The following is a 21,632-nucleotide window of genomic DNA, read 5'->3' as shown; positions in this document are numbered from 1 at the left end:
TTGTTTTGGTTTTTGTTTTTGTTTTTTGAGCGATAGTCTCTCACTGGCCCAGAACTCATCAGTCCTCTTATCTCTGTGTAGCATTATGAATTACGAGCAGGTGCTCCGATGTTCAGCTCTTTCATGTGGGATCTCCGGTTCATTCTTAGGTCTTCATACTTACTTGCAAGGCAAGCACTTTAGTGACCAGCCCATCTCCCTGGTTTGAGATACTCTTGAATGTCTCCATGCTTTTGCATATTTTAAACAAATGGCAAAGTTTGTATCAGAGTATCTGTCTTAGGCTACACTTGCTGTGTGTCTTGTGTTGTTATTGCCATCCCTGTTAGAAGATAGGCTGGCCTTGGTGTGAGGCCTGCCTGTGTGGATGTCAGCTCAGCTGATGGAGCCATTGGTGATGCCCTTGAGATTGACAGGCTGCTTCTGCCTGCAGTGACTGTGACAACAGCTCACAAAGGCACAGTCAGCTGTTTTCCAGACGCTTCTCTGAAGTGCTTCTGTCCAGCAGCACCATAGCAGTCAGGGTTATTTCTTGTGCAAATGAAGGTGGCTGTGAGGCTCCTGAGGCTGGCAGTCCTGTTTGCCTAAGCTAAGCTACCCTGGCATTGAAATTTCTCTATTGGTTTGGAAAATATAGAAGAAGACAAAAAAATACTCCAAGCCCAAAGCGCTGTGATAAAGTCTGCCTCACGGGTGACTGAATAAGAATGTTCACATTAAAAACCCTGAGAACAGTAAATATTTGACTCACTGTAGCATAGCCTTCCTCCTGCACTACATCTTGGTTCTTTCAGCCTTCTGCCAGGCTTCCAGAAAGCTGTTCCTGGGAGGAGTGAGTACTCTCCTTTGCCTGCAGCACGGTGCCATTGGTGAGCTGATGCAGTGGCTTTATTAGTAAGGATTTACACACAGTAGCTTTTTTTTTTTTTTTAAACAGCGTGAGACGAGACCCTTTTCAAGGGTTTGCATATCTGGTCTCCATGCCTGCCATGCAGAAATTCCCTATGGGTTCCCTCTGTCAAGCACAGTTCACCAGGAGCCTCTGTCTCTGATCTAGAAGGCTTCCTTCTTGCTTGCTATCTATGATGACAGGGTTGTGGAGAGATAGAGACAGATTCACGTTAAAGACAGTAGATAAGAGTACCAGCTGTCTAAGCCTGAAGACCTGAGTTCAAAGACCCCCCAGTATTCTTGTAAAAGCTGGAGATGGCCACAGGTCATGACCTGTGACCCCAGCACTGTGGAAAGTGAAGTCAGGAGGATCACTGGGATTTGCTGGCTGCCAGGCTAGCTCTAAGTTTAGTGAGTTATTCAAGGGCGTTATTTCAAGGGACTAGTGTAGACAGTGATAGGCCAAGACACCTGGCATCCTCTGGTCTCGTGTGCATACGGGTGCCCACACCTTCCCATATGTGAACCCACTACACACATAAAACATAAAGGTTAACATGAAGAAGAAGCAGAGTAAAGCTGATCATATATTTGCACGTCCAAACTCCAAGTTCGACTTGGACCAGCAGGGTGTTGGCTCATAAAAGAGTTTTTTGTCTTAAGTTCACTCATTTGTCCCCAATCAGGCTGACAGTGACCTCACTTATTCCAAAAAGCAACATCCGTCTACATAAGCTTTCCACAAATAGGACACTGGGCTCAGCACTGGGCCTTCTTGGCACCTCTGTGGCCTACTCCCTTCTGTAGCTGACAGTCACCTCAAACCACCACAGATGCCTTGAAGTGGGCAGTTTTCATTTGGGATACTTTCTATACCCCAAAGCAGGTGCCTTTCAGGGAATAGTTAGAGCCGCTGCTGGAAGAGCAAGCAGGGAGACAAGGAAGGGAAGAATCAGTGGAAATCCTCAGCATGGAAGTGCTGGAGCCCGTGAGGTGCTGGGCAGAGGTGCAGGCAGTGGCCAGGGCTCTCTTCCTACACCTCTTCTGGGCTAGTGCACATTCAGCATACAGGGCTGGGTCCTGTACCCTCTGGATTTACTGCAAGCATCTCTGTTCTATGTCAGTTTTCTCCTCTGTGTCTCTGGCTCTCCAAGGCCCTTTGGTCTCTGTGGAGGTGCCTGTCTCTACTAACATTTACCTGCCCAAATCTTTTCTCTAGTCCTATGCTTTTCTCTAGTCCTACTTGCAACCCTCCTCTCTAGGTGGATGCCATCCCTGTGTGGTGTGCCACCTCCTTACAGTTTGTCTGTGCACAGGCATTGTACTGTGTTCCACTTTGAATGTGGTCTTCACAAGGTGAGCAACTGTCTCTCTCTTCGGGGACACTACTGCAGCGCTGGCTTGCTACCAGTCTGAGCAAGGGCTTAGTTCATGTTTGTTGCAAGAGTAAGTGAACAGAGTGTCTTTATTGAGCTTGTTCTTGTTTATTTGTGTCTTCTGTGAGTCTTCACACTGTGGGAAGGTACCTGCCACACAATAGAGCCATTTGGGTTCCAAGTTCATTGTGAATTGAGCAAAGGCTGCCAGGAGACAGGAAGAACGGAGGGGGTTGTTTGCAGTCTGTGCTGGTCTCAGGGTTGGGGGTGGGGCTCCTCTGTTGTGCCTGCCCATCCTGTGAGCCCAGCACAGCTCCAAAATAGTTCTGTCTGTGCCTCATAGAAGTCATTAAAGCCAGGGAGGCTCTGCCTTCAGCATCTCCATGATTACTGCACTAATATTCATTTGAGTATTTATTTTCCTTTTGCTCGAGTAATTACGCTGTAGCAAAGCTTGACTGTAAAAAGTGGATTATGTAATTACCTCTCTAGAAAATTGGCTTTCGACTTGCGCTTGGGATTAGTGTTTGAAAAGCCTGAGATTCTTCTGTGGGACGCATGCCGGGCCTTTCCTGGGCTGTTGTGTATCTGGAGGTCACCTCTGCACAGCATAGGTTTCGATGGACCCTATGGTAAAATTTAACTTGGGGTGGGGGGAGTTGGCGGTCCAACCAGTTAGAAGAGTCAACAAAAAAAATTAGATTCATTTTATGCAGCTACATAGAGAGGTGGGACAAAGAGATCCAGGAAACCCCAAGTCTGTCTTTGGGTTCCTAAAATGAGAATTAAGTCTAAACAGGGCTGGGGAATGTGCGTATCTCAGCATCCAGAATGCAGGAGTGGCCCTGCCCACCACAGCCACGCTCACTGACCCAGCTTTCTCTGGGCTTCAGTTGCATCTGTCAGGTGGGCTGACAGTCATCAGAGTTGTGTGAAATCACTTTCTGCGTCTAAATGGGAAGGCGAGCCTGCAGCCTCCTCAGTCACACACTCTGGACAGACAGGTCAGGGGCCTTTTTACACGTGGTTTTAGGGAAACAGAAGAGAGACCCAGAGAGGAGAGAATTGCAGACTACTGAAGACTCTTGTCTTGGCTGGGTCACGGTTGGCTCTTGCTGTCTCTGAAGGGAACTAGGTTTCAATTACTTTGGTATTTTGACATGGGGTCTCATGTAGCCCTTCCTACATAGCTGAGTTTGGCCTTGAACTTCTGATCTTCCTGTCTGTTTCCTGAGTACTGGGATGTGGACTCCCCACCCAGCTTTCGTGATGTGTTCTGAGTGGGTGGACACAGATGGGGCTGTTTGTTTGTCTGAAGTATATTCTCTCTTTCCCTAAAGCAATTGAACTTACAAAGGTTCTTTTTACATTGAAGGGAATAATCTAACTGATTGAACCAGCAACCTATAGATAGAATGGGGGAAGTTTTAATGTCTAAAATATGTGATAAACTAAAAGAAATTCAGCACCTGAAAATACCCACTAAGTCACAGACACCTCTCAAAAAGGAATGTAGGCAACCATAAATATAGAAGAATATCCAACATCTTTGCACAGGACATATCTTGCAAGGTGGGCTTCATCAGACAGATAACTAGAAGACAGCCCAAGAGTAGAGGCTTAGTCTGAATTCTGAAGTTTAGGTGGGGCCCAGGAGAGACCCCTGCTTGTATCCTTCAGAGGGATGAAGATCTTTCCCCCAGGACTTTGAACTAATTCTTGAAGAGTGACCTGCTAGAGGAGGGAACCCCAACCCTGAGCTACTGGCTCCCTGCTCATCCTGACCCCATGCTCAGAAATCTCCAGAACTGGAACTAAACTTCCCCCTATTAAGTACCCAGCTGCAGGAACCTCATTTTAGTAACAGAAAGCTGACTGGGCTCCCTAAGACATGATGTGGGGAAGCCAGCTTCTTCCTCCCACTGCCGGCTGCAGATGCTGGCCTTCTGCCTGCTGTTCCCATCTGAGACTTGGGTATTTGTGCATGTGTGGTCCTGTGTTTGTACTGGGCACACGTGGGGTAGGCCAGACAACAACTCCTTCGAGGCTGTTCCGCAGGCACTGTATCGGTGGGTGATGGAGACAGAGTCTGTCACTCAGCCTGAAGCTCATTGATGAGGTTAGAGTGGTCCTGTGATGGAATTCAAGAAGCAACTCCTGCAAGTGGTCTCCTGACATGCCTTCACATGCACACCATGGACTCCTGTGTACACACAAAATAAACATGCAAGTAAATGTCATACAAAGTTTAAGAGTGACTGAACAAATTACCTAGTGTGAATGTCTAGCCTGTGCTTGCGTGCACACATGCACATGCATACACACACACCAGCCTACACATACACACATGCTGGAAAAAAAAAGAATCTTGCCTCATGTGAGGATTGCAGATGTGAACTACATCCTGCCTCTGTTTGGATTCTTTCTTTCTTTCTTTCTTTCTTTTTTTTTTTTTTTTTTTTTTTTTTTTTTTTTTTTTTTTTTTTTTTTTTTTTTTTTGAGACACGGTTTCTCTGTGTAGCCCTGGCTGTCCTGGAACTTACTCTGTAGACCACCTCGAACTCAGAAATCTGCCTGCCTCTGCCTCCCAAGTACTGGGATTAAAGGTGTGTGCCACCACTGCCCGGCTGGATTCTTTCCTTATACAGTTGAGTTTATCAGAATAAAAACCCACATGTTCTAGTTTAGGAACACGTCAGGATAGGGACAGGAGAAATGGTTCCACCCCAGCTTATGTGTACAAGTGAGTGTTCCTGTCATTCTTGTGGGTTTCGAAGGCAAGCTGACTGCTGTCATACAAAGATGAGTGCGTGGGTTCCCGAGAGGTGCCCTGCACATTCTAGCCCAATACTTCTCTCCAAAAAGTCAGGTGTTAATACCATGCGACAGCATATGCTTTGAAATCCCAGGATTTGGGAGGCCCAACCAGGCAAGAGAATTGCCATGAGTTTGAGGCCAGCCTGTGCTGCATACTAAGTGCCAGGCCAGCCAGAGCTACAAAGCGAGACTCTTGTCTCAAAGAGAACTAAGAAAACAAACAAGAGTGTTAAGAGCAGGTATGAGATGAGAGCAGTAGGAACCTGCAGGTCTGACAGCCGTTACAGAAGGGACCATCTGATTTCGAAGTCTGTGTGGTGAGGTCGAAAGTACTGAGGTCAGTTTAGCTATTCCAGGCCTTCCTCTCCCTCTTTATGTATCAAGACACAGCCTGTAATGGCTGGAGAGCTGGTAGGTGGGCAGGGCTAATGTTTCCATGTTGTCCTTCTATCCACTGGTTTGCTTACTTTGAGCAGACTGGTAGCAAGTATGTCTGGGATCATGCTCTTTTGGAGAGAAGATGGCAATGCCATCCAAGTCTCTCAACATTAGAAAGTCTATGTACCCTCCTTTGAAGTCCACCGCAGCCCAGAATATGGGAGCGATTCAGTTACTTGTCCATGTAGAAGAAGGCAAACCTTGGGAGCTCAGGAGATGGCTCAGGTGGGAAAGTACTTGCTCTGCAAGCAGGATGACCCCAGTTTGATCCCAGCAGTCACATTAAGAAGCCAGACATGGTGATGCACATTCGTAATCCACACCTTGGGATCTGGAGACAGATGGTTCCCTGGGCTTGCTGGCCAGCCAATCCAGCCTCATCTAGGAACCCCAGGACAAGGGAGGGATCTTCACTCAAAAAGTAGGTTGGCTAGCACCTGAACAATGATGCCCGAGTTTGACATCTGGCCTCTACAGATGCTTCCCAACCCCCACAGTACACATGCACATGTGAACACAGGCACGCATGTACACACGTACAGAAGGAAAAAAAAAAAAACCTTAGTTTTTATTTTAGAAAAGAAAGGTTATATTGGGGGTTACATGGATGTATCTGGGTTTGTGGATAGGTGTACTTAAGATGTGCTTAAGACATTTGGTGTTGATTATAGTAATTTTAGAATTAAATAATCTTGAATATTAATACTGGTTTTCTGGTTGTGTTTTGTTATCATAACAGAAAATCATTCTCTAGGTCTTGAGACTGCATTTGTGTGACACAATGGGACCCATCTGGGGTGGGGGCATGGAAGGGTATTGGCTTCCATGGGTCTCCTCAGTTCATGGTACTTTGTGGCTACAGACTGTCCTTTGGGCAGTAGGGACACTTGGAGCTAGACAGTGACACTACAGTGCTGCCTCTTGCAGCACAGCCTGAGAGCACAAGCTCGTAAAGATTCCCTAGAATAGCTTCTTGCTGATTCTTGGACAGCTTGGCTGTTTCTCCATGTCTGCAGAAATAGTAGGTGGTGAAGCCTGGTTTTGTCAAGTGTAGCTTCCAGTGTGTACAAACAAGGTGTGTTTCACTTACGGCTCACAGCCACTCAGGGAGGAAGAGATCTGCAGTTTTCTTGTGTTTCTCTCTTTCTTTCCGTCGTCAACTCCCCTCACCACTGAGGTAAGACGAGTCTCACCTGTCTTAGGCTGACCAGCCTCTCACTCCCGTTCCTTGATTGGAAGCATTTGAGAGGTTGGGCTGCTCAGCTGTGTGGACACACGAGAAGATGGGTTCTAACGTTTGCTTTCTGTCAGCTCGCTCTTTGCAAAAAGGTTGGATATTTGTTACTTTTAAAGTAGTGTGATTATCATTCACACACAAAAGGGAACACATGGCCAAGGACTTCTGTGGCGTTGATTCTTGGAAACTATCCATCAGTTTTATAGTGGTGTGGGCTGTCTCTTAGCTCTGCTAAAGCCTATCGTTTATTTTTGAGTACTTACTAGCATGTATTTATGTGTGCCACATGTATGCATTCTCTGCTGAGGGCAGAGAGGGTGTTGGATCTCCTGGAACTGGAGTTATAGACAGTTGTTAGCTACCCAAAGTGGGTTCTGGGAATCATACTCAGTCCTCTGGAAGAGCAGTCTGTTCTCTTAGGCACTGAGCTGCCCCAGGCTGGGCTAGGGGTGTTAATTTAATAACTGTCTCTTTGACTCTTAATAATACCTGAGCTTTGACTCTCAGGATAAGAGACAGGTACCATGTGAAGCTGGTGAGGGGAACTTGTCCCTCAATACTGTGACCAAAGAAGTCTACAGAGCTGAGATTTCATCCTCAGAGCCACATTGTGGCTTTTTAAGTATCTGCAACTTCTGGGGTTCAGTCAGATTTACTCTGGTTCTCTATAGGTATCTCATATGTGGGCAACATTCTATGTCTAAAACATTGGGGGAATTTTTGTGTCTTGGCTGCCAGTACTGAGAGCTATGTGACTATCAGAGACCATTGTTTGGAACAAAAGGTGGGAAATTTCTCTGACCATACTGAGAGAGACTGACTTGTAGGTAGCGATGACTGGTCTCTGTTTCCCTCCCTTTTGAGCTCCATCCTCTGGGCACCAAGGCCCGTCTTGTTATATATGCCAACCTTGACTCTGACCTGGAAGCCAGAACACCTCCCATCCCAACCCCAGACCCCCCAGAGCTGGGGCCCCTGTTCCAGCTGCAGGGTGTCCCCATCCCCAGGAGAGAGCTGTGCAGTCTCAGCACTCATAGCTCAGATAGAAGGTCAAGTCTTCTTATGTGGCGTGTCTGAGGATGTTTGGTATTAATAGAAACCTGTAGAAGTGTTTTAGAACAGAGGTAGGAATCGGACACTGGAGGATCTGCTCAGGATTTCTCTTTCTCTCATAGACATGGTTCCAGGTGTTTTGACTTGTAAAAACTGTGATTCTGATTTTGGCAGGGGGGTGGCAGGGAGGACACATTTTGCCAATGAAAAGCATTAAAATTCAAGCTGCTGCCCGTGTCAGATTTCATACAAAAGACATTTACAGTCAAACCTGGAAAACGTGAAAATAGAGATTTATAATGGAAATGCTGATTCAATTTGAGCCAAAGCCAGACATTTCATGAGGGAAAATTAGATTAAACAGTAGATGCGTAGAGAGGCCTAAAAGGCCTATGCTGTGCATGCTTCTCAGGCATTCAGGTACTTTATGTGGTGAGCAGGAGGCAGCTCCTTGATGTTTGCGGCCTTTATTAAACATCCTTTTATCTGTCTTTGGACTTATCAGACCCCAAAATGTGTATGGTTTGCAGTCTGGTGATTCTGTACATTCCTGCAGGACCAAAGGGGATGTTGTGGGTGGAAGTGATTGTGTCCTGTCACTGTGTGTCGTCTTTATGAGTTTAAAAGGCCATTTAGAAGGTGACCATGGGGCTCCCAGTTACCTCTGGCCACTTAGATGTGAGGGCAAGGAACTCCCAGAGAGGCACTCTCTGTGGCAAGGGGGAGAGGCTTCCTGCTGTGGTTCGACCTAGACACCCTGGGCCTCTGCCCTGACATGAGTGAGGTCAAGGCCATTCCCAGAAGTGCCCTCCCATGCCAGGGCTGCCTGCCTACCTACCTCACTCTGCTGCAGTCCTCTAGATACAGAAACATTTCTGATTTTGACAAAGTCCAATTCCCAGTCATTGTTTTGTGTTGACAGTGCTGTTGGTGCTCTATTCAGGAGGCCGCTGCCAAGGCTGGACTCACGCTTCAGCTTCCATAAGCTATATTTCTCTGTGTGTGTGTATGTGTGTGTGTGTGTGTGTGTGTGTGTGTGTGTGTAGGTTAGGGTTAGTGTTTAGGTCATGGTCTCTTACCCATTCAGTGCCACTGGGCCAAGGGATCCCCTCCTGTCTCCACATCTCCAGTCACCCCGGTGTAAGTCATGTGTCAAACATGGCTTTTATGTGAGTGGTCTGAGATCTCATGCTTGCAGGACAAGCGCCTTCCCATCCATCTCACCAGACTTGTTGTCTTCCGAGAGTTTTATAGTTTTTGCACTTTTCTATTTAATCTTTTTTTGAGTGATTTTTATATGTGGATTTAAGTAGGGTCCAATTTCATATTATGCTTATGCACGTCTAGTTTCTTTTGTTGGAAACATTTCACCCACTGGATTTTTATGGTCCATATTGAAGAAGACTTGATGGTGTGCCTGAAAACATGCCCTAGAAGCAACTTCTGAAAGACTTGCTGTATGTAGGATTTAAATAGTCAGACACGTGGACAAGGATAGGGAAGAAGGCCTTGCTGAGTCTTTGGTAGGAAGCATGCAAAACATTCAGGATGATAACATGAAGTTAGCTCATGTGAACATAGAGGCAGGAGGCCCAGGCTCTGGCGAGGATCGGGATAGGTACAATGCTTCATGCTGACTTAATCAAGCAGGCTTTGTTCTGAGGGAATATGACAGGGTCCAACTAGTTTGGTGGCAGCTGAGGCAGGGAGGGAAGGGAAACACATCTCAGAGTAAAGCTGCATGTTGAATTTGATGGGCTGTGCTTGGATGTGGACTTGATGATCGGTGTGAGAGCTTGCTATGTGGCGGTGTTGGGCAAGGGCTGAAGAGGCTGGCCCATAAGCAGGAGCAGTCACAGTGCAGATGGGAAGCATTGAGTGAGGGAGCTTTTGGGTTGTGGGTAAAGGCTGAATTGTCAGCATAGAGAGAGGGTGTGTGGAACCTCCAGGATGCATTCAGAATTTCGAGAAGGAACCCAGGGATAGCTGGAAGACAGTCACGTGCTGGAAGCCCCAGGGGGAGGAGCCAGCAGGCGATACAAAGAAGCAAACCTGCAGTCTCTGGAACTGACCCATGTGCTATATGATACTGCTCCCTGCTCCACCCTGGTACCTGGGTCTGCAGCCTTACAGATTTAGATGTAAGCTGATCATGAGTTCTAGCCCAGGGCCAGACACATTGTGAGAAGGGATGTTGAAGGGTAGGGCAGTAAGGTGGGGGACAATTTGTGTACCAGTCTGGGGCCCTGCCTGCTCATGTGGAACTAGCTGGTGCCTGGTCAGCAGTCACCCTAGCATCCCACCTGATATATGTGTGACCCAAGTTACCTTGTTTAGTTTGGTCCTCCAAGGCTGGGAATCATGGACTCATCATAAGGGGTTGTCTAGGGATTAAAATTTTCAGGGTTCATCATGAAGTCCTGAACTCTGATGGAAAACATCCTAACTATACCTTGGGGATCTGCTGTCCTGAATCCCACACTGGGAAAATCCCATACCATCTCATCCCCCAGTAGCACAAGGCTTGCCTAAGGAACTTTGGAGTTAAATGCCAGTGTGGTCTTTCTACCAAGGTAGAAGCCATGTGTAGCTTACCGCATATCGTAAAACTCCAGAGTGTAGAATCCTGTTTTCTACATTTTCGTGGACTTGTTAACTTTGCTACCAGATCCATGTTTTGTTTTGTTTTGTTTTAAAGAGTCTCTGAATGAAGCACTTATTTTCCTGCTCAGATTTAACAAAATGTCGTCAAACTCTGATTGAACTTGCCTATCAACAATGGTTGCTATTTAATAACAGCTATTTTGGTTACCTTTCTCATTACTGTGACAAAATGTCTGACAAAGTCAATTTAAGAAAGGTTTTAACTCTGGCTAGTGCTGTCCATCATGGTGGGGAGGAGAGCTCTGCTGTGTGAGGCAGTTGGTTACATTGTGTCTCATTAGTCCTGAAGCAGGGAGACAAAAATGCTGGTGCACAGCTCGCTTCCTTGTTTTTCTTCAGTTTAGGACCCAGCTCATAGGGAGCTGCTGCCTACATTCCAGGTGATTCCAAGTCTAGTCAGGGGGATATAAAACCCATTTCTCAGGTCACTACAGATCTGGATGTGCATTGAAGACTGTTTGAACATTTGTTCTTGGCTTCCTATGATAGCAAGCAAACATGCTGAACATCTGGATGGCTCGGGTGATAGACCTTCAGAGAAGGCCACAGCCCAGTTCTTGTCCTCTTGGCCACAGGTGGGGAGGGTGTCAAAGTGGGGTACCTTTGTTTCTCTGCGCATTCCCCAGACATGCTGTGATTGGATTCTACTGTGGAGAATAAGCATTTTCCCCACAGTTATCCTTGTATTATCAATGTGCTCTATAATTTTAACCACTCTTTTCTATGAATGGGACTCAAAATGTGTGCATTTTGTGGGTTTCAACCATTTGCTACAGCTGCAGTCCTGATAAGAGGCTCAATTATAAGCACAGTATTAGTCTTTAAGACTCACTGATGTCTCATGGAAGATGTAGAAATGCATCTTATTTACTGACAGTTGTGCTGAAGCAGCAAGGTGCTGTGGTTCTGTCTGGTCCTTCTCTGAATACCTTGGGCGTTAACTGAGGGCCAGTCCTTCTCAGGTTCCCAGTCCTTGAGTTTGTCCTGGAGCTGTCTTCCATTGCCTCCCTAGCTCCTTGCTGCAGGTCTCCTGCTTATAGCCAGGAGGCTATGCAGCTTCCTTTTTTCCTTTTTTTTCAAATGCCCACAGAGGGCTGGTTTACTTTTGATAGGCAGCAGAAGCCAATGGACTCACAGTGCAAGGCTCTTTGTAGCTGGGAATGTACTTGGTAAAGCTGCTCATCTGACATGCAGAAGGCCCTGGGTTTCATCCCCAGCATAAAGCGTGTGTGTGTGTGTGTGTGTGTGTGTGTGTGTGTGTGTGTGTAATAGTCTTCCTGCACTGGAGAGGTGCACTGCAGGAGGACCAGGAGTTCAAGCCCATCTTTGGCTACATTAGTGAGTTTGAGGCTAGCTAGTGCTACATACACAAAATAAAAGGCACAACAGAGGTGGGAATAGCTGCAAGGATAGGGGTAGAGTGTTCTTGCTATTGAAAATGAGCTTGAGAAGGAAAACTAATAATCTGGGGAGGCCTGTGTCTTTCTTCTCCTTCCCTCAGTGTCAATGTGTGGACATGAGAACTTAAGCATGAACTTACTTACCATTTATATAAGAAAACAACATTGGTCCTTATGCTATGCCTAGCAGGATAGAGCAGGTTAGAAGGCTATGTAACTAGTGCCCATTCAGTGCTGGGTATACTTCATAACACACCTTGATATCTCAGTGCCTTTCATGTTTTATAAGGAAGTGTGCTAGGGCTTATCGTCTGAGTCCTGAAATTTGCCAATATGCCATCAAAGCCAGTGTTTGTGACAAGCCAAGGAGAGTAAGCACATGGAGAATCATGAGAAGAAGGTTATAGATGCTTTTTGTCTCAGGCTTTTGCTCCTAACTCTAACATGAAGCTTGAGGGACAGGATACCAAGTCCTCTGGATATTCAGTTTTCCATGACATCTTTATTTGTAATGGAACTGTTCATAGCATGCATTGGGAGTTTCTGCCAGGAAACTACGTAACAGAAGAGAGTTCTGCACAGCCCAGAGGGCTCAGAGACCCATGGCAGGTAGGCTCTGGGGACTGTTGATTGCTTGCTTCTGTGGGACTCCGCCTTGCCAGGGGGAGTTGCTGAAATGTGGACAGAATGAAGGGTGGTAGCTTTTTTTTTTTTTTTTTTTTTTTTTTTTTTTTTTGGTCTACTAGTTGGGCCGTCTGGAGCTCATTTCTCTGGTACTTCAGTGGGATAGGGTGCCCCCTTTACAGAATGGAATAGCTGTTGGGTATTAAGTTCACAGTCATTGAAGGTTTAAGGAAAAGCATGTGACTGTAATATCCTGCCCTGAGTTCCCACATGTTTACACTTAGTGACCTTGTGAACATATATCTGTAAAGTAACAGTGAACCCAAGTCTCATGTAGTCCAGACTGATCTCAAATTCCCTTTGTAGCTGAGGTGACCTTGACCTTCTGCTCCTACAGCCTTCCCTCTCATGGAGTACACTGCCATGCCAAGTGGTGTGCAGGGGTGGGATCAACCCAGGGCTTCATACACACCAGGCAGGGACTCTAGGGACTGAGCTACCTCTCCAGCCCTGAGCTGTTACAGTTAAAGCCAATTTAGTAGTATCTTATATTATTGAGTGTATATATTCCTTTAGTCATTTGTCAATGTGCTTGGTTGGTTGGTTATCTATCTATCTATCTATCTATCTATCTATCTATAGTGCATTTACCACACACTAGAAACTGTACTGATCCCCACAAAAGAAATAGTGAGCAAAATTATGTAACCCTGGACCTACAGGACTGCTCTGAGGGGAGATTCACACAGAGAGAATCAGGAATCTGCTATGAAGTACAAAAGAGAGAGAAAGTAGCCAACATTATGGGAACCTGTGGGGACAGAGAGCCTGAGAGGAGACTGGCGATGTGGTCAGCTGTGCCTAGCAGCTGGTGCTCCAGTTAGAGGGAGCAGTTTGGACAGCAGCCTAAAGTGTGGGGGTGCTGGAAGACACGAAAGGTACTTGGTATGTGATTGAGACATGGCATAGAAAATGGGGCTGAACAGAAGACAGAGATGGGAGAGAACACCACCCTGAAGAGCCGCACAGAGGGAGGGGAGAGGATGAGGGAGAGAACTCACACAGCACATGGAGCTTCACCAGCATCCAGTGTTCTGTCTCGCAGCTATTTGCTCAGCCAGGAAGATTCTAAGTAAGACTAGCCCCTAATCTCTATAGCTTCGTGGTTTGTCTTTCTGGTCGACATCTTGTCTCCACTAGTCTTGAGTGTGATGCTAATACTTTACACTGTTTTAGTGGGTCTGTTGGTTGACATGGCTTTAGTGGCTCTGTTGGTTGACATGGCTTTAGTGGCTCTGTTGGTTGACATGGCTTTAGTGAATCTGTTGGTTGACATGGCTTTAGTGAGTCTGTTGATTGACACGGCTTTAGTGGGTCTGTTGGTTGACGCAGCTTTAGTGAGTCTGTTGACATGGCTTCCGTGGGTCTATGAGGTAGCTGAGCCTCAGTACTACCCACAACTCTCCAAGAGACCCTATTTGACTCAGCTCCACAGCTCTGGGGTTGAGCTCCCTGTTGGGCTGGGCAGGGGTCTTGCGTATTTTCCCACTTTGTGTCCTATGTGTTAGGTCCTGGTCCTTCAGTGTGCAAAGGACATGGGGACGGAAGGGGGATAGGGAGATGAGCATCTCAGAGAAGGTGTCAGGGTGGCCCTTAGCATTTCATAGGTGGTTTTGTCACATCTTTGTTGGGTATAAGTTTCTGTTCTTTTCCATGACAGTGAATCTATTTGGACTTTCCATTCTTAGGTCAGTTTGGAGAAGTTGGGTTTTGCTAGGACATTATTGGGTTTTGATTTTTGTCACGTGGTTACTTCAGGCATTCTCTTATGCTTGCACTGACATGGATGCATTGGCTATGTGTCCTTCATGCCTTCCTTCTCATCTTAAAGCCCATGTACTGTTCTGTCTCTGTCTTCTGTGAGCTTGAGAAGGAACATATTTCTGTCTGTTTTTTTGAAGCAGTTCTGACTTGCTTAACCTGTCCACTTCTCTTCCTACAGTCTTGGGCTCTTCTGCTACATTTTGTTGTTGTCCTTGAAAATGGCCAGAGTAGTGAGCTCTTACTTCCTGCTATGACTCCAGAAGTTAGCTCAGTGATGGAGGATAAGGTACCAGGGTAGAATGCTCTACGTAGAAGATCTACAAATTGACACTAGGAACCTACAGATGAGTTTCCTGGTATTACCTGTTGGGGATTCATATAGCTCTATACCAAACATTAAAGAGAAAGGGTGGGGGGGGCACACACACATGCATGTGGATGTGTGCCCATGTGAGTACTCTTCAGAGGCCAGAGGAATGCAACAGCTCACTTCCTCTCATGCCTTCCTCCACCTGTTTCCATCTGCCAGTGTTGAAGCTACAGACACTTCAGTCATACCTGCTTTTACACAGCTTCTCAGGATATCAATTCAGGTCCTCATGCTGTCATATAAACACTTTTACCGACCAAGGCAGCCCCTAGCCAACATACATTTTTTAAGTTAAAATTTTTATTGTCTGTAAAAGCAGCCATCCAAAGAACTGATGGGTTCTGCAGAAGCCTAGTTCACAGAATCAAATGCGTCTCAGTGGAAGAGGGCCAAAGTGTTTGCTTTTTTGCTGTCATTCCCTTGGTTTCCAGGGACTATTTCATAAGAGTCTAAATTGTATAGGAAATAACAGCAATTCATAACAGTCTACAATCCTTTTAAAAATAGTCATTCTAGGTGATTGAGAAGAGGCAGCCATTCCCTTGTGTCTGAGAACACAGGTCAGGATATCTGTCTGTGCATCTGCTTGCATTTTCTCCCTCCCTCCATTTGTCACATCCTGAGATCCTTTATCTCCTCGGTTATGTAATGGCTCTGGGGTAAATAGCATGAGGCCATGTGCAGACGGATAGCTTTTTTTAGTATTAGGGACAAAGCAGCTACTACCCTAGGAAAATGTCTGCACTTCTCAAGGGATGCCCGTCTATTCATCTTGGCCACCAGAAGCTTGCCCAAAGAGTCTCAAACTGTTTAGCTGATTGAGATTTTTAATCTTGGCCAACTGAACTATAGTTGGATACTTCTGGGAGGGACAAGAGCTATTTCTTTCTCAGGTCCACGATTAAGCCACCTAGCCTGTCAGAGCTGAGAAAGTATGGAGTGTTAGCAACATTTTTGTATGGTTAAAGATAAAAGACAAATCAAAAAGTACATCTGATCACGTTTCTGCTCCCCACATTTACATTGGCTACAGTATTTAGTGTGTGGTGCCTGAAGTGAATCCTGCATCCGGCTAAAGTTTCTCCAAGAGTGGTGGTGTTGGTTTTCTGTGAGAGTTCCAGTCAGCCTTGCACATCTGAGCTGTGTGACAGTGTAAGGAGGGTTGAAATCAGCAAAGAGGGTGAGAGATGAGAGATCGCCTGTAGACCGGTACTGACCTGAACCATATCATCACAATTGACTGTTTTCTATCTTCCTGTTCAGGCAAAGGAATGCTAATGGACAGAAGTATTAAAGACTGCTGCTGAAGCTGGAACAGTGTCACCACAGCCGTCGGAGAACACACTCGTTGTGGCTTCGGAGAAACCATGCTCTGATGCTGTTTGCTTTTGGTGAAAAAGGCAGCCGACCTTTCTGTTTGTGTTTGTTATAGTGTTGTGTGATGACCATGGAGGGAGGTACACACCACTGTTGCTGATGACTGCTTCTTGCCTCTGTGGACATGAGTGATCCAAGGCCATCACAGGCAGAGAAGCACAAGCTTGGCAGAGCTGCCCCCAAATTCAAGGACCCTTCCAGAACCATGCAGTCTGATGATTATTTTGCTCGGAAATTTAAAGCCATCAATGGCAGCATGGGACCTGCTACTTTAAACACTTCCAGTCCCAGTGAGGGCGGGGGAGGTGGGGGCGGACCAGCCAATGGTACCCCAGCAGTGCCCAAGATGGGCGTGAGGGCCAGAGTGTCTGAGTGGCCTCCTAAAAAGGACTGCTCCAAAGACCTGGCTTGCAAGATGCTGTGGGAGAGCCGTTCTCAGTCCAGCTACGAGAGTGTCTCCTCCATCATCCAGAATGGCCAAAATGACCAGGGTGACCGGCAGCAAGAGGAACAGCTGGACCTGGACTTTGTGGAGGCGAAGTACACCATTGGAGACATCTTCGTCCATTCTCCCCAGAGAGGGCTCCACCCCATACGACAGAGGAGCAACAGTGACATCACCATCAGTGACATCGATACCGAGGATGTCCTGGACCAACACGCAGTCAACCCCAACACAGGAGCGGCCCTGCACAGGGAGTATGGGAGCACTTCATCTATTGACAGGCAGGGTCTGTCTGGAGAGAATGTTTTCGCCATGCTCCGAGGGTACCGAATAGAGAGTTATGACCCTAAAGTGACCGGCTCCTTTGGGTTTCCGGATTTCTTTCCCTGTGACACCGCCATTTCCCCCAGCCTCCATGCTGCGGCCCAGATTTCCAGAGGAGAGTTTGTCCGCATCTCAGGGTTGGACTACATGGATGGTGGCCTCTTGATGGGAAGGGACAGAGACAAGCCCTTCAAGCGCAGGCTAAAGTCAGAGTCCGTGGAAACCTCACTCTTCCGAAAACTTCGGACAGTCAAGAGTGAACATGAGACCTTCAAGTTCACTTCTGACCTGGAGGAGGGCCACCGGGACCGAGGCATCCGTCCATGGAGTTGCCAGAGGTGCTTTGCCCATTATGATGTGCAGAGTATCCTCTTCAACATCAATGAAGCCATGGCCACGAGGGCCAGTGTAGGGAAGAGAAAGAACATCACCACAGGGGCCTCCGCAGCATCACAGACCCCAGTTCCTGTAGGCCCAGCTGGAGGCTGCGAGTCCCCACTGGGCAGCAAGGAGGACCTCAACTCCAAGGAGAACCCAGATGCTGATGAGGGTGACGGGAAGAGCAATGACCTGGTCCTCAGCTGTCCGTACTTTCGCAATGAGACCGGTGGGGAGGGCGACAGACGCATTGCCCTCTCTCGGGCCAACTCAGCCTCTTTCAGCTCTGGGGAGAGCTGCTCCTTTGAGTCATCCCTCAGTTCACACTGTACCAATGCAGGTGTCTCTGTCTTGGAGGTCCCTCGGGAAAACCAGCCCATCCACAGGGAGAAGGTCAAACGCTACATCATAGAGCACGTTGACCTTGGGGCCTACTACTACCGCAAGTTCTTCTATGGCAAAGGTAGGCACCTGGCTTCCTGCAGGGGTTCTGGGACTCCTCTACACTACTGCATTACTTTAGTTCCTTCCTGGGAGACACACAAACACACAGTGTCCTAAAGACAAACCAAGGTATAATTCCATCAGCATTCACTCTGGAGAATCAGTGAGTAAGCCTGTTGGACTTACTGACAGAGCGTAGGTAAAGAAGGGGTTGTGAGCAAGATGGCCTTATAGCAGCCATGGGGAAAGGTCTGCACCCTGCATGGATGACTCCAATGGCTGCACAGATGGGAGCCACTTCCCCAGTTCTTGCCTCACCTTATACTTTAGTACTCTCTGAGTTAGGGCAGAATTATCACACAGCTGATGGATGGATGCATGGATATTCAGGTAAAGGACCCTCACCCTCCCCGACACTCCTTTTACAAGGTATCAGTAGTCCAAAAGCCCAGCTATAACAGTCTTTTGGAAGCAGACACCCCAGTCCCATGAAGATGGCAGCAGTTTGGCTCAGAGGATAGTCCTACACAATACTCTATGATCAAAATGTACAGTACTCAAGAGGCAGCTTAGGAGGAAGAAGGACTTATTCTGACATGGTTTCAGAGAGTCCAGGCCATAGTCAAGTGCCCTTGTGTTCTTGGGGTGGACATGGGATCATGTTGTGCAGAGAATTTTTTCATTGCATAGTGGATAGGGAGGGGCAGACAGACAGACAGAGAGACGGGGATTGGGAATCAGTTTTGGTGACACAACTTCAGTGACCTGCTTCTCCAGCTAAGTTCTACCTCATAAAGTTTCTGGGGCCCTCCAAAGTAGCTACAGAGCCTCTGTTTAACATATGAGCCTGTAGGAGACATTGAAATCATTCCAGTCTTCAGGCACTGCTGTGGGCCTTACTGCTTTAGAGCATCTTCCTCGGAGTTCCAGGGTCATATAGCCCACGGCTTGGGTTGTTCTTGGTCAGTAGTCAGTCGTCCACTGCAGCCTGTTAGAGCCCCATCACCTGGCTGTGGTGACTCACAATTCTCACCAAGGGCATGCTTCCTCCTCCTCTGACATCAAGCTTCTTTTAAACTTTACCCTTTTTACTAATTGTCCTGTGGTTACATCCGGCCTGTGTTGTCCTCTGTGTAGCTCCTTGCACTGTGTAGCTGGATCACTCTGTGGGTTTCCCACCATTCTCTGTTCTTGCCTCTTTAATTCATAGACTGGATGTGCCAACGTCCCTGCTGAAAGAATTCATGAGTTGACCGGACATGCATGGTTCTGAAATGGCATCACATGGGCAGATACTGAGTTAGAGCTCCTTCTGCTATTATTCCGGAAGTCTTTCGTATAGTATAGAATAAATTATCTTCACTTTTCTCTGTCTGACCATCTGTGTGTGACTGTCACCAGTATGCTCCTTCCCCATTCCCAACTCTCCTGTTTGAGTTCAGTCCTTGTCACAGGAAAGCCCAGAACCTCTGCCTGGCACCCCCATGCCATCGCCCTCCCTGGGTAGGAGCTTGTAGATATGTGGAGCTCTGGAAAGGAAGAAGACAGCTGCTTTTGGCTTTCAAATTTGACATCAGAGAAGCAGGCTTCCTCCCCAAGACTGTTGTTATAGCTAGAAGCTGGCACATGAAATCAAGTCTGTAAGCGGCTTAGCATCCAGGCTGAGTGCTGGAGAGATGGGCCTTCAGGAGGAAAGATTCTCTGGTCCTGTTGTGCAAAAGCTTAGCAGCTCCCACTCCAGTGTGTCTCACATCCCCTGTATGTGTGAGGGGAGCCAAGATTACTGCCCCTGACTATTGGCATCACTGGACTTGCTAATGGCCTTGGGGTCTGTCACAGGTGGAGATTTCTAATCTGGCTGTGCTTGTCTGTCACTTGTTGTGAAGACCTCTCTAGTGACCTCTGCCCTCTTTGATTGATGATGGAGACACTGGAGAGCATTGGAAGCAACACTCTCAGACTCTTTAGGTCGGTAAAGAAATATGTTAATCGGCTCCCAGAGTTAGCTTGTGTGTGCACAACCTGGAGTGTATATGGCAAGCAGATGCAGCCATGCTGCTTGACAGTGCCAGACTCTTGGATTCATTTCTGATTGGGGGCTAGGCCAAGGACCCAGGAAGCAGCTGGAAAGCTGACTTCTAGACTGTTCTGTGAAGCCCACAGAATGAGGAAATACACAGAAGGCCCTGGTTTTCACTGGGAAGAAGCCTGGTAAGCCCCAGGCTTAGTGGACAGTGACCTCAGAAGAAAGCTGCTGGGCTTCAATGTAGAGGGGACTCCTGCTTCCTCAGGGCTTAGCTCTTTGCCAGTGACCCAGTGTGACTTGAGATAAAATTGATAGCAGGAGTCATTAGGGACCAGACGTTGGTGGCCAGAGTCCTGAGGGTTCAAGTGTAGAGACTAGCATAACCCCAGAGCCTCAGTCACTGGAAAGGCAGAGTGAGTACTCCTGCAATTGGACAACCATGTGGTTAAAAACAGACCCACCAGGGGACTCTAGGGCCTGGGGTGCAGATAGGTGCCTCCCCTGTCTCCTCTGAGTGTCCCCTCAGAGTGCTCTTCCCTGTCTCTGAGGGGACCTGCTGATAATCTCTTCCTTGTTCCCTGAGGAACTCCCGGTCCTGTGGGTTGTCTAATGTATTAAAGACTTTATAAGTTCTCTGCCACTGGCATGCAGAGGTGGCTCTTGATGCCAAGATGTGTCCTAGGACAACCACTAAAGGATAGGAATTTGTCAACCAGGGAGGAGCTGGACACCATAAAGAGAGCTAGCCAACAGCATGACCTGTCTAAACTATAGGACTTGTTACTGCATCCTCCTGAGGTCTGAAAGGAATGAGCCCGACAGTGTGGCCAGCTCTCACTGGCTCTGCTGATGACCTTTGCTCTGCATTGTCCCTTCACTGGGGCTCTCCTTGGTGGCACAGACCACTTGGAAGAGTCCTGTCCTTCACCCCATATGGGTTCTGCAAGCACCGAAGGTTCAGCTCTTGAAACTTTGTTTTTGTTTTTGTTTTTGTTTTTTTGAGACAGGGTTTCTCTGTGTAGCCCTGGCTGTCCTGGAACTCACTCTGTAGACCAGGCTGGCCTCGAACTCAGAAATCTACCCAAGTGCTGGGATTAAAGGCATGCGCCACCACCGCCTGGCGGCACTTTGTTAAACAGGGGTGTGTTTCAGAGAGGATGAGGCCGACAGCTGTAAAATAGTGCTCTCCCTCCTTGCTCCCCATGATCTTCCTCCATGCTCTCCATGATCTTCCTCCATGCTCCCCATGATCTTCCTCCATGCTCTCCATACTCTTCCTCCATGCTCCCCCACCCCCCTCCCTCCTGTGCTCTCTCCCCTGCCCCCCTCCCATGGTCTCCCTCCATGCTCTCCCTCTGCCCCCTTAGCTTCTTCCCTGCCGCCATGTTGAAATATGCTGACAAATGCAACCTTAGGGAGAAAGGGTCTATTTTAACTCACAGTCCGAGGTAGAATTTATCATTGATGGGAAGTCTAGATAGCAGGAGCTTGAAGCAGTCAGGAAACAAAGAGGAATGAATGAGAGCCAGTATCCAGTATGTCTGCGCCATTTTACCCAGCCCAGGAGTGGTCCTACTCACAATTAAGATGGATCTTCCTATGTCAATTAATGTAATAAAGGTGGTCCCCCACAGTTGTACCCACAGGCCTGTCTTTCAGGTGACTCCGGATTTTGTCAGGTTGACAACGCTAGCTTCAAACTTCCTTTCCCTCTCCTTCTCTGCCTCACTCTTTCTTCCATCTTTCAGTCTCCCCTTTCCTATATAAAATGACAGGACACATTTGCCTTTCTTCAGGGGTGGAGGCAACTTGGAAGGAGCAGGGGACAAAGAGTTTCAGAGTAACATGAGGCTCCCTGTAGTGGCAGTGGCACTGCCCAGACTAAGCTGCTCCAGGTAGGGGAGCCTCATATTGTCTGGGTTCACATCTTCATTAGCTTCCACC

At 47.4% G+C, this 21,632-nt stretch overlaps 1 protein-coding gene across 4 annotated transcripts in view; it reads left to right on the top strand.

The window, feature by feature from the left end:
- Nucleotides 1–21,632, top strand: part of Sipa1l2 (signal induced proliferation associated 1 like 2) — a 143,391-nt gene that overhangs the window by 59,939 nt on the left and 61,820 nt on the right. For all 4 annotated transcript variants that reach the window (XM_031341826.1, XM_031341825.1, XM_031341827.1 and 1 more), the window contains one exon: nt 15,958–17,681. In XM_031341826.1, coding sequence (XP_031197686.1) covers nt 16,196–17,681 — 1,486 coding nt within the window. In that variant the 5' untranslated portion in view covers nt 15,958–16,195. The remainder of the gene's footprint in view (nt 1–15,957; nt 17,682–21,632) is intronic.

Source organism: Mastomys coucha, unplaced genomic scaffold (genome assembly GCF_008632895.1).
Source record: "Mastomys coucha isolate ucsf_1 unplaced genomic scaffold, UCSF_Mcou_1 pScaffold22, whole genome shotgun sequence".
Taxonomy (NCBI): Eukaryota; Metazoa; Chordata; class Mammalia; order Rodentia; family Muridae; genus Mastomys; species Mastomys coucha.
Note: the sequence above shows the minus strand (reverse complement) of the source record. Positions and strands in the feature narration are given on the sequence as shown.